Genomic DNA, 12705 nt, shown 5'->3' on the forward strand with positions numbered 1-12705 from the left:
CATAGTTTTATCAATATGGGACATGTATATGAACCAATATGTTCTGGTATTATATATTAAACTAAGCGTCTGTGCAGATGTGTGTGATCATTTGTGTGTCTGAGCTTGTGTGTGTGTGTGTTAATGCCCTTCCAGCAGCACTCCCTCAGTGCTTTCCCAAAGGAAAGGGTCGACCCTGTTGCCTTCATGCCTATTCTCTTAGTGGCCTGCCTGTGTACAATGTTTATTTTCTCCTTTAAAAATCAATGCCTCGCTGCCTAATGGCTGGGTCTCCTCTGAGCAACTGAATTCTAGATCAATGTAGTGCTGTAATCACCAGAATACCTCCAGTCCTGCAGGTGAGATAGAGCTTCCCTAATGCGCCGCTCTGCATTTTCTCACGTATGCAGGTCACAGAGCCTAGCAGGCTGCTGCTTACTTTACATCAGCTGACAGAACTGAAAGCATGCATGTTTGCACCCATAGGACTGCTTGTTAGAATTCAGACTGGATTATATACCGTAGGCTCGGAAGCAGAGTCAGAGGGCTCAGGCTAAATTTCAGTCTAAATGAATATCAGGCCTATGCTAAAGATGGATTTTAGTATAGTTGTGCCAGAGGCTGGTAGAGTAGCTCAGAGTTATGCAGCAGCCACAGATGCCAGAATGTATCTGCTGTACCATTTCAGTTGAAATGGAAATTTAGGTAGCTGACTAACTGCACTGATACACTGTTAGCAGTTCTTAACACATGTTGTAAAAAAGAGGACCACAATACATTAAAACTACATGTAACTAAACAATGTCCATTTGGAGGCCCAAGTAGCCCTAATCCCACTATCCCACCAAGAATCAAAAGACCCTACCACTAGGCAAGAACGCACAAAATCGAGGGGTAGATCTAAGTGGACAAAAGACAAGAGCAAAAAGTGGATTATACTCAACTAAAGGTCTTTTTTTATTTAGTTTAACTTTTAAAAGAGCTAAAGCAAAACAAACAGCAACAGTGGAAGTAAGCATACATTTACACTTATTAGTCAAATGCCTCTCCGGTTAATCCGACTGAAATCTGATTGCTGTGTCCATTTGTTTTAATTTTAAATGCATTTTGGGAACTTTTACGCTTGAATTAGTATGTTTTGTTCATATTTAATTATAATTCTGATACTCAACATGCACAAATTGAACAGATGTAAATGGAAGCAAAATGTATCCGGTCAAAAATGAAAGAATACAAAGTTGCCTTTAGGATTGTAGGAGAGCCTCTGAACATGTTTAGTATCTTTCAGCATATGGACTCTATAATTGTTTTTTTTCATCCACAGACGCTTTTTTGGTTAGCATATTTGGTTTCTGTAGTATTTATCCATTTCTTTAAAAATTTCACAACAATAGGGCCCTATTAACATAATATCACAGGTTGGCTTGCTGGTGATGCCGAAATCATCTACAACCCAGTGTCTGGGAGTGCATGATTGGCTCTGCTCTTACTTACTTGGTTGGTACTCCACTCCCCTTCACTCAGTGTGAGGCTAGCCAGTGTACTCATTTGTAAGCTGATTTAACAGAACAGGCACTTTGCACTGTGCCCTTTGCAGACATGTTCAGTTGTCCATTGCTTTAGCAGCAGATAAAAATGATGCAGTGCTGGGATTTATGTAACTCCCACAAATCACATGCACTGGTTACATCATGTAATAAGGGATACAACTGGAATAAACTAAAAAGTGTTATTGAGATAATGGCTATAATTTCAGTAAGCATGTGTGCATTGATACGTTAACAATGATGGTCATTTATTTGACTTGATTTCTGTTTGTAATACATTTGCACATAGAAACTGAGTAGTCTGCGGTCTCCATGCATTGATTAGCAGCTTTCTGCTGCCAGAAGCGTCTTAAATTCAGCGAATTAGACCTCAAAAAGAATTTACATGTGAGCATTTACATTTCTGGAAAGCGCAATCTTGGAGCGTTTGAAGTGGCTGAAACTCTTGAAACAGAGTTCAGAAGGCACAAAAGAGGCAAAAGCAAAGGGAAGGAAGAGAGAGTTTGGCAAAAGAGCTGGAGTTGAAAGGACTGATGTAGAGATGAATGGGGCTGAGATGGAACAGTGCCAGATTGATCAAACTTGCCAGAAGTGAAAAGGAAATGAAAGAAAATAAACATGGCATTTGTAGATGCAAATTTTCAGTTAATTTTAGAGTAATTATTGACATTATTCATAGATTTTGGATCCTGTTTCACTGTTTACTTCTCTGTTTATAAATGAACATTCTTCACATTCAGAAATGCGTTTTTAGGAAAAATGCCAAATTTAATCAAATAATGGTTATTTGGAATGATACTATGACAGAAGCATTGTTGGTTCCATAAAGATCATTTTAAAGAATGGTTGTTTAAAGAAATATACAAAAAATATGTATATATGAGTAATAGTTATATATATATACCCTGATCAACCATAACATTATGATCTGTTTTTCAGCTCCACTGTGCGAACAGGATCACTTTGTAGTTCTATAATTAAAGACTATAGTCCTGTACCTGTTTCTCTGCATATATTATTATTATTATTATTCTCCTTTTATCTTGTTATTTATTGGTTAGGACTCCATAGGATCACCACAGTTCAGGTACTATTTGGGTGGTGGGTCATACTCAGCGTTGCAGTGACCGTACTGACACGGTGGCGGTGTGTTGGTGTGTGTTGTGTACTGGTATGAGTGGATCAGATACAGCAGTGCTGCTGGAGTTTTTAAACACTTCATTGTGAATAGTCCACCAACAGCGTTCTGTGATTTTCCAACTACTACAAGTGACTTTCCAACACATGAGGCCACCAGTACAGGGTGTTAAATGATTATTTCTCTTACACGCATGAAGCCAGCCAACAACTTTTTGGGGGGAACTGTCGTTGGACCGCAACATACGCTTGGTTGTGATCAGCCACTAATTGGCAGTTCTGTTACATAAGCTAACAGAAAAATATGTTTGCTAGAATCACACTAAGTGATGGGTGGAGATGAAGGTTCATCCTTCCCAACCACAGAGAAGGAGGCCAGTTATTCAGTCTAGAGCTCTTAGTCATGGATTGGATTTCAGTGACATCACTGTGGTTTATAATCAACCCCTTGAAGGAGGGACAAGTACTTAAAACGTTTTTTAAATGTTCCAGAAAAAAAGTGCCTGTAAAAAAATTACGGAAATTATCATTCTGTGCATCATAATGGATAGCATGACAATGTTATTAGAATATTTCTCACAAAACATTACTAGTTAGACAAACATAAACATTATGGAAAAGAATTGCAGTAACTTTCCCAGTACTAAAAATACAATACGTCAAATACAATACAAATTACAACTTTGATAAACTGATACATAATCACACTGATATCACACTGATAAATAATGAATTAGTCTTAAAACTTTTCCAGAATTTGCAGTTTTCATTTTCATTATTTATTCATAGAATAGACTGTATAGAATATAATGTTCTAAGTTCACACTAATAAGAAATATATGATTTAAACAAGTTAAGCATTTGATACTTTTTGAAATATGCCCACCAAATGTAAAATGCTCATATTTAAATATTAGAAAAAACAAATAAACATTAAAAAAAATAACAATAAAATACATTGAAAACTGATTTAATATTTTAGAAACCAGTATTTCTTGGTTTGAACCACAAAAACCTCTATGCCAATTGGACAATTGGCAGATCTGTACTGGATAGAAGGTATATTTATACACATTATTATCAATATTTGTATGCAATTGAGCATAAATCATAAATCGTATATATGTAGACTGCACAGTGTATTAGATGGAGCTTTGTACACAGCTCTTTAGACCTTATGACGCCGCTGCTGTTTTACTTTGAATTCCCTAAAGAATGCGTCAACATTCACATCCAACAAAGAGGGTGCATTTTGGAATTATGTTTCCATGGAGACAATTACATAAGCCTCTTTCAGGGGGGAAAAGAGAGCAGCCTGCTTTGGTGGGGGCAGAGCCCTCCATTCCAAACCCGCTGGCCTCTCCACCTTAGCCCTCTCCAGTCCATTTTGAATTAGCTTGTGATGTTGTGAAATTGAAGCGTGTGAATCACTAAAAGCACAGCCGACGCACTTTCTTTCTCTCTCTGTGCACCCCCCTCCCTCTCTCTGGTGAGGACACTGTCTTTCTCATGCTGAGAGAATCCCCTTTATCATCTCTATAGATAAAAATACACATAATAAGGGGCTGCACATTACCTGCCCACCTCCCATCCTTTAATTCCCATTTAAATTGTATATGGAGGTCTGACTTTCTCCCAGAGCACTGAATGATTTGTGCAGAGGGAATGGATGAGGACCTGACTGATGAATATTTTATAAAGAATGTTGATGTTAAAGAAGGTTGGTTCAGATAACTGATAATATCTTTTGATGCTGCTGTGGTTTTAGTTAAACAGTGAGAGATATGATATTGACACTCCAACAGGACAATGCTCATCAACATACCTGTACGGCAAAATCTGCAGGAACTGCGTGAAAATTCAAGCTGCACATGGAATGTTTATCGCAGATGACATGATTAGGAACCTCTACAACTCTACAACATCTGTTTCACACTACTTCTGTATATGTAACTGTTCTGGAAACTTTTATCGTCCTTCCAAATAGCACAACAATCTGACACTTCTTTCTCAGTGCATATTGAAATATTTCTTCAGTGATGACTTTATATACAGCTCTGGAAAAAAAATAAGAGACCACTCAAAAATGATGAGTTTCTTTGATTTTACCAAATTAAAAAACCTCTGGAATATAATCAAGAGGAAGATGAATGAACACAAGCCAACAAACCAAGCTGAACTGCTTGAATTTTTGCACAAGGAGTGGCATAAAGTTATCCAAAAGCAGTGTTTAAGACTGGTGGAGGACAACATGCTAAAATGCACGAAAACTTATTAAAAAACAGGGTTATTCCACCAAATATTAATTTCTGAAGTCTTAAAACTTTATGAATATGAACTTGTTTTCTGTGCATTATTTGAGGTCTAAAAACTCTTTTTTGTTATTTCAGCTATTTCTTATTTTCTGCAAATAAATGCTCTAAATGACAATATTATTTTATTTGTGATTTAATTTTACTCAAACATATACCTATAAATAGCAAAATCAGAGAAACTGATTCAGAAACTGAAGTGATCTTTAAATTTCTTCCAGAGCTGTAAGTCAATCTGTTTTCTGTAGTTATATTTACACTGGCATGCCTATGACCGTACTACGTAGCTTATTTCATTTATGATATAAAATCGACCAATATCTTATCAGTTTGTCCTCAGGGCATGTGGTAAACTGGTGGTCAGATTTGTAGAACCAGGTTGTGTCTCAGTTTTATGATGGGGGGGATCCTCTCTGCTGACTAGCTGTCAAGGTGGCAGGTTGATGTCTATTGATCTGCCTCATTCATTATGGACCAGAGGCCGCGGACTGAATGAGAATTACGCCCGCAGCGTTTCATCCCAACGGAGGAGGCATTAAACTCACTCACTCGCTTCAGTGTCTGTCTTCATTACCCACAAATACAAACTCTTACTCTCTTTCCATTCTCAAGCCTGGCCTGCAATCTTCTCAGCCTCTGATATCATACCTAAAATCTATTGATTACATCGATCAAAGAAGCACCAACCACAGGCATCTAAATATTTGATAAGAGAGCCATCTCACATCTAGTCAAGACCTGTTCCTTTTATTGTTCTTTCACAGGCTTGATTGAAACCTGGCTCTCAGGTCGATGCAGAACCCTAAAGGATAGAAGCAGGGTGTTGCTGGCTAAATTGATTCGTGTGCCATGCTGTTTAAAATAAAGGCTTTTAAAGGGTTCTTTGGTTTTATAAAGAACCTATGGTTGATATTGAACCTTTACATTATGTTAAAGGTCTAATATTCTACACAAAAAAGTTTTTCTTTTTTTTAAACGTACAGTGACTCAGAGCCAACAAGCCAGACACTTTTTTAAAGTACTGCTGGAATTGGAAAGCTAATAATAGCAACAAAAAATATATATATATAGGAAATGTGTCACATCTGTGTTATGGAGCTAACGAATGCTATACTGAACTGCGGAATATGCACGTAGGCCTTTTTTCACTGAAGGTTAATGACACATTTTTTTTGTACACTCAGACAATTCTAGCCAGACACTGCCAGTCACGATCATTACCACCCACTGCACTGTCTGTCCACTGTGGTGGTAATGCCCAATTCCCAAAACAAATGAGACACTGTGAATTGAGAAAATTCCTAGATAACTTCAGATATTAAATGTCCGTCTGGCACTCACTAGCAGGCCCTACTCAAAATGATTATTTATGTTATGTTGCTATGGGAACACTGACTAGTGTTCAACCTCGCTTACAAGATAACACCTCACAACTTCTCACACTCCTAAAGTAACACTTCATGATCAGTTTACTTACTGCTATCCCATTGCTTTTTGGTATTTTGGATCTCATTATGAAGTGGGAAGACTAGAAATAAATCCTATTATTAATTGATGTATTAGTTTATTTTTACATCTGCCCCAAAAACTTAAAGACTGTATATTTAAACTATTTATTTCAGAACCAGAAGTGGTTCTTCAGTCGAATCACTCCTTCTTCACTTGTTTATTTGTAATAGAATAGGCGTATTCCCATCATTATTTGCACTGACTTTTTGCCACTTGAATGATGAATGCAGCACCTACAACATTGCATTCTTTCTTTGCACACTGAGGACACCAAACTGTCCAAACTCAACAAAGTGCTCTTGGAACAGCTGAAAGAAAAAGTGCTTAAACCTTCTCTAGGAAAATGTGGAGCAGCCCCCCGTTGCAGCCTTTTTGTTTCCAGACTGTTCCCGTTTTTGTAGACCTTCCTTGATTGCCACACTCAGAAAATGCTGCCTAAGTATGAAGGAATTTCTTTACTCTCAGTTCAGGGTCAAAACGATTCTCCAGGACCCTTTATTTCATGTCGCTGTTTTCTTTTCTTTCCTTGTTCTATAGTTAGCGGCTAACAGAAGCGTATAGAGCTGGCCTTGTTGCCGAGGCGCCGGCTTTGGCACGTCAGACTGGTGGGGTTCCACGAGAGGCCAAGCTTTCTAAGGTCTGTCAGATTTGGCAGCGAGAAGCGAGGAGCTGGAAAACCGCAACGCACACACACACACATATACGCACACACACTCATTCTCGTTTTTATATAGTGTCAGCACATATATGTATATGTGTTAGAATACATGCATGCCCAATATGAATCTGTAGATATAGTATGATAAATAAGGACCCGATAGGAAGTGTCAAATTGCCATGTTAATCGAAAAAAGAGGATACAGGTTACCAGGAGCAAAAAATAATAAAAAAATAGACATATATGGGCAACTCTTGGATCATATGTCAGCAGTATATGGATGAGCATTGTCCTGCAGGCCTCCTGGACTTTATGCTGTTTAGAACAGTTTTCTCTGGCATTCTAACTTAAAACTACAAACATTTTTGTCCTGTTGAGGCTTTAAAACAACTAAACCGACACACACAGCTTCTAAGATTTGGCTCTAGCTCAACACTAGCACTTTTCTCATCCTTCACCACACAATTGACCACCATTGTTCACTGGTACAGATGCCATAATGAACTCCACTAGCTAATATAGCACTGATTGCTTGCTAACCCGAGCATGTGAGCTAGTGTTTTAATCCTGGCTTTCTTTATGTTTCCGCTGGGAGAGCTACGACTTAGCATTACTTTACATTGCTGCCTGGAGAGCAAGGTACAGGCTTGGAATTATTTAGGTCAGGGAGCGTTCACGTTCTCATATCGCGGATTTATGTTACAGTAAGCCTGTTAGTATAAAGCTTTAGCCACAGCAATGATACAGGCATGAGGGATATAATGTGTGTGAGTGTGTGTATGTAGGGGAAAGATGACGGGGTCTTGTTTGAAAAAAGTGTGTTCACGATTAACATGCTGTGCCTGCGGGAACAAAACTACAGCTTAATCACTGTGGGCACTAGTTGTAATAAAATAATTCATTGAAAGAGACAGGAGATTTAGCTGGCAAATGTAGCTGACAGTTCCACCACTTTTAATGTTTTTTTACTACATAAATTACTGGGGAATTCTCAGAGCTGGAAAAAATTCAGTCAGTGTTTAACACATGGTTTGCATTGCGGAGTGATGAACTGTGTAATATCACACTACCAGACAATAAAACAGAGCATTTTGCTCAGTAATTGTGGTGTCAGTTGTAGTGCTCTTTATTAGCTCAGACCAGATTATTGCAGAAGCATAAAAAAATAAATTAGCCTGTTTTTAATCTTTAATAAAGCCAACATGCCCAAGCAGTGTGAAATGTTTGTGGCAGTGTAAGAGTGCTCATAATTGGAAGTTTTTGTCATTACAGTACATAGTTAGGGAAAGTCACTACTGAGGCTGAACATGTTGAGTGAGAATATTGTACTCAAATTCAATTCAAGATCAAAATTTAAATGACGTACTGTGAAAAGGTGTAGTGGGTAATGTCTGATACATTGCAGTATTTAAGATTAAACCAATATCAAGAATGTGTTGTATTTGTGTCTGAATAAACTCCAAGGCTTGGAGTATTAGTATTTGTAGTATTTGAGTTTGAATTACGACTAAGGGCCCTTTTTAGTGTTCTATAGAGCACTGATCAATTGTGGATTGCACAGCTGGATTAAGTGCATATTGGTGTATCTTTGGTATCATAAGAGTGCAAAATACGCATTGCGTGGCTCGAAGCGGGCAAAAGGCATGCACTAATTCTCTTAATTAATCAGGAGTGTGTTTTGGGGGTAATGTCAAATAAACCAATCAGTGTGCCAGTTGTCATTCCCTTTAAGAGGCAGGTGAGCTCTGACTTTGGCATTTTTGTATCTTAACTGCGTCCCAGCAGAGGATACTGATCTGCTCACACTGTGAAGGTACGCCAGCAGCTTATTTAAGAGAACAGCAATGTTATTTTATTTTTTATGCTGTTAATTGGTGAGTTAAAAGTCAGGTTTGCGCTCTGTGTATTTAACGAGCAGGGGTGGCCACCTTTAGGGATTGACTGTTATCTAGGTTCATCCAATTTAGTGGTGCACCTGTGTTTTCCGCCACCAAAATAGCAACACAACAGAAATGTACTTGAACACACCTCAGTTCCATACCACCACACCATCAGTGTAGATTTATTCCTAAACTCTGATGCATTTTTGGCGGCACGGCATGTAAATAGACTGCTGACAGGGTGTAAGATAGCAATGAGCATCGCAATGCAGCTTGGGCAGGGTGTTCGATAGGGCCCCAAGACTTTATAATACTTTAGTCATCAGTATAAAGACTGTAGCTTTGAGTCTTAATGGAGACCAATACTTTGTAGATTTGAGTCAATACCAAGATGAAGTAGTATTTGATTATGAGTCAGTACTAAGACTTTGTCAATCCAAGTCTGAAAAAACAAACATCTTGACTTGAATTGAGATCAAGAACTTGCATTGTCAATGTAAAGACATGGTAGCATTTGAATTTGAATGAATACTAAAGGTTGTAGTTTCAAGTCTGAATTAAGACTACAACTTTGTGGTATTCAAGACTTTGTAGCATTTAAATATGAATTTGTTTCATGTCTTAATTAAGAGCAATAATTTGTAGTGTTCAGGTCTGAACCAAGAGCAATACTTGGTAGTTCTCAAGTCAGGTAGTATTTACATTGTAAGAATTTGGTCATATCTGTTTGATGGGTTCAATTTAGCAGATTTTAGATCAGATTTTTGCTTATGAGTTAAGACCATTCATTTAACATGCAGATGTAGTTTTAAAAGAGAGTGCTTGGCTACAATACAAAATAAAAGAGAGCTGTGATATCTATGGCTTAGGATGACGTGTGCTTTGAGCCCCGCCCCCTTCCCCTGATGAGCAATGGTAGAAACAAGGGATTTGTCTCTGCTGAATTAATCCTGCTGACCTGTTTTGATAAAACATTTGACCTCTTTTCTCAAATTGTTCTAGTGATCACTGAATAATGTAATAGTACTGTGGGACCCCGCTGAGCATGTTAATCCATTGTGAATGGATATAAAGCAATGGAAGCCATGGTAAAATGATAGTAAAACAGATCAGGATGCAGTTGTGTTACAGGCATTTCTATTAGATATTAGAAACATTAATCTTGTATAATTGATCCAGTGCAGGTTCATACTCAGAAGTGTTGAGTAATGAGTGATGGTTTAGCTGGTATATCAGTGTGATTGATCATGCTGGTCATATTAATGGACTCGTTGGGTAAACAACTGCTTCTCAAAGGGTGAAGCATCCATGTGAAGCATAGGCTTAGATGACAATACTCATGTTTTGATTTTTTATCTCTTAATTCAGAAGAGGCAGTAAAGTATAGGAGAAAAATGTACACACAACATGCTTTTATCTCTACAGGAAACGTTGAAGCTCAGATGCTGTGATTGTTTTACATTATTTATTTTTTTAATGAGTTAATCTTTTTCTTAATATCCAATTTTTTTATTCTATTTTTTTATTATTATTCAAATGTTTTATATTTTGATTCTTATGTTTTTTTGTTCATTGTTATTCATTTTATAATTTCTTATGATTTTACTTTACTCTTACTATCTTCTTTTTTATAAATTCTTTACTTTTATGTGTCAATTTGTTTTTATGGTCTTTTAGAATTTTCATTTTTTTTTCTTTTTATAAATGTATATTTATATTATTCATATATATTAAATGTTGATTTAAAATTTGTATTTCTTTTATTTTATTTTTTTACTATTTTATTCTTTATTATTTCTAATTTCTTATTAAATGTTTTCAATCCCTTTTATACTGCAACAGCTCAGTGACATTGTAAATGAGGGTCACCCTCAATGTATTCCTGAGTGAAAATAAAGAATGATCAATTGATTGATGATAATTTCTGCCATCAAATATCAAGACTTGACCTAGTGAGCTATATATGGCCATAATGAGGACTATAGGATGACGCATGACTTCAGTGGTCTATTAATGTCTTTCTGATGTCATATTGGCATTTAGCAGTAAGTAGTAAGACTGCCTAGACCTTAATAAGACCTTTGGATGTTTCCTAATGATGAAGCTTTAGTACATGTGGTGATAAGTATGTTGACATTTCATTTTATTAGTATGCATACATGAGGTCAAGAAACATGGGGAGAATCTCGCCAGTGTGCCAAGGTGACCGAAGCGAGCTGTGGAGTGAAGAGAGCGGCAGTGCGTCACCGCTCCCCTGTCCATTAGAGGTGCCGGCAGAACAGTGGCTGGCCCCTGGAAAGAGGGAGGCAACTACAGTGGAGGCAGCATGCTGTGCCTGATGAGAAGTGACATGTTTGAGACGTGTTTGCAAAAATAAAGGGTTTGCTTTTAGTTTTGAGGGCAATATGGGAGTCTGGCGCGCCGTCCCGGAGGTGCAGCGCTCTAATGCACACACACACACACACACACACACACACACCCTTATGCTACACACACTCTCTCTCTCTCTCTCTCTCTCTCTCTCTCTCTCTCTCTCTCTCTCTCTCTCTCTCCCAAACACACACACACACACCCTTATGCTACACACACACTCTCTCTCTCTCTCCCAAACACACACACACACACACACACATAGGCCAATCAGCGAGGACACACTTAACCCAAGTCCACCTCGCATAAACACGGGCACTCTATCGGCACGTGCCTGCCCCCATGCCTCGTCCCACAGCCGGCAGTTAGCTATGCCTCGCTGCACAAGTAGACGAGAACTGAGCGGAGAGCCTCCTCGCATTAGATCTGAGCAACGTTTGGGTCTCTGCAGTCCCTATTTAGGCCTGGCTAGCTTTCTTTCTTTACAGTTCATTGCAGTTCAGCCCGATCTGAAGCACTCTGCATCATCAGTCTGAGTGTGTTGAGTGTGTGAGTGTGTGAGTGTGTGTGAGGACACTAATGTGTCTTTTATTCCTGCAGTTTAAATTGTATAAGTGCCCCACATTTCTGACGGACGGCTCTTTGTTTTTCCTCTTCCCTCACAGCCTGTCGTTCCGGCTTCTACAAGGCCTCTGCCATGGATGCCTACTGTGTAAAATGCCCCCCTCACAGCTACTCCCATCAGGACAAGGCCTCCGAGTGCGTGTGTGAGAGGGGCTTCTACAGAGCCGAGACCGACCCTCGCTCCATGGCCTGCACCAGTAAGTTAACTCACGTCAGGCTTGTTTTGGTGTTTCGTTTGAATGCCCCAGGCCTGCTGTTTATTATTTTGTGAGCAATCAAATTTACACCAGGGAAAGGAATTGAAGTTGTGACAATGCAGCAGGACCACAGCCAGAATGCTCTGGTGGGATGTCTGTATTAATGTTGCTGAACAGAAAAGTACAAAGTTGGTCATCCGTTAGTTATTAGATACATAGTTATTCAGTCAGTTAATTGTTTACCTATTTAGTTAGCTCAAATTAATGTACTATTTATTTACCAGTCTGCCAATTAGTTAATTTATTAGGCAGTCAGTTAATCAGTTCATTTTTTTATTTATCTTGTTAGGTCAATAAATCAATCAGTTAATCTGTTATTTAGTTTGTTGGTCAATCAGTTATTTAATCATGTAATGTGTTAATCAGTTAATTAGCCAGTAAATGTATTAATTAGTTAGTTTGTAAGTACGTTAATCATACACTTAGTTATTA

At 38.2% G+C, this 12705-nt stretch overlaps 1 protein-coding gene across 1 annotated transcript in view; it reads left to right on the forward strand.

The window, feature by feature from the left end:
* The window catches only part of ek1 (eph-like kinase 1), a 135183-nt gene that overhangs the window by 51801 nt on the left and 70677 nt on the right, over window positions 1-12705 (forward strand). Inside the window, exon 4 of the mRNA XM_022681064.2 lies at window positions 12058-12213. Coding sequence (XP_022536785.2) covers window positions 12058-12213 — 156 coding nt within the window. The remainder of the gene's footprint in view (window positions 1-12057; window positions 12214-12705) is intronic.

Source organism: Astyanax mexicanus, chromosome 1 (genome assembly GCF_023375975.1).
Source record: "Astyanax mexicanus isolate ESR-SI-001 chromosome 1, AstMex3_surface, whole genome shotgun sequence".
Lineage (NCBI taxonomy): Eukaryota > Metazoa > Chordata > Actinopteri > Characiformes > Acestrorhamphidae > Astyanax > Astyanax mexicanus.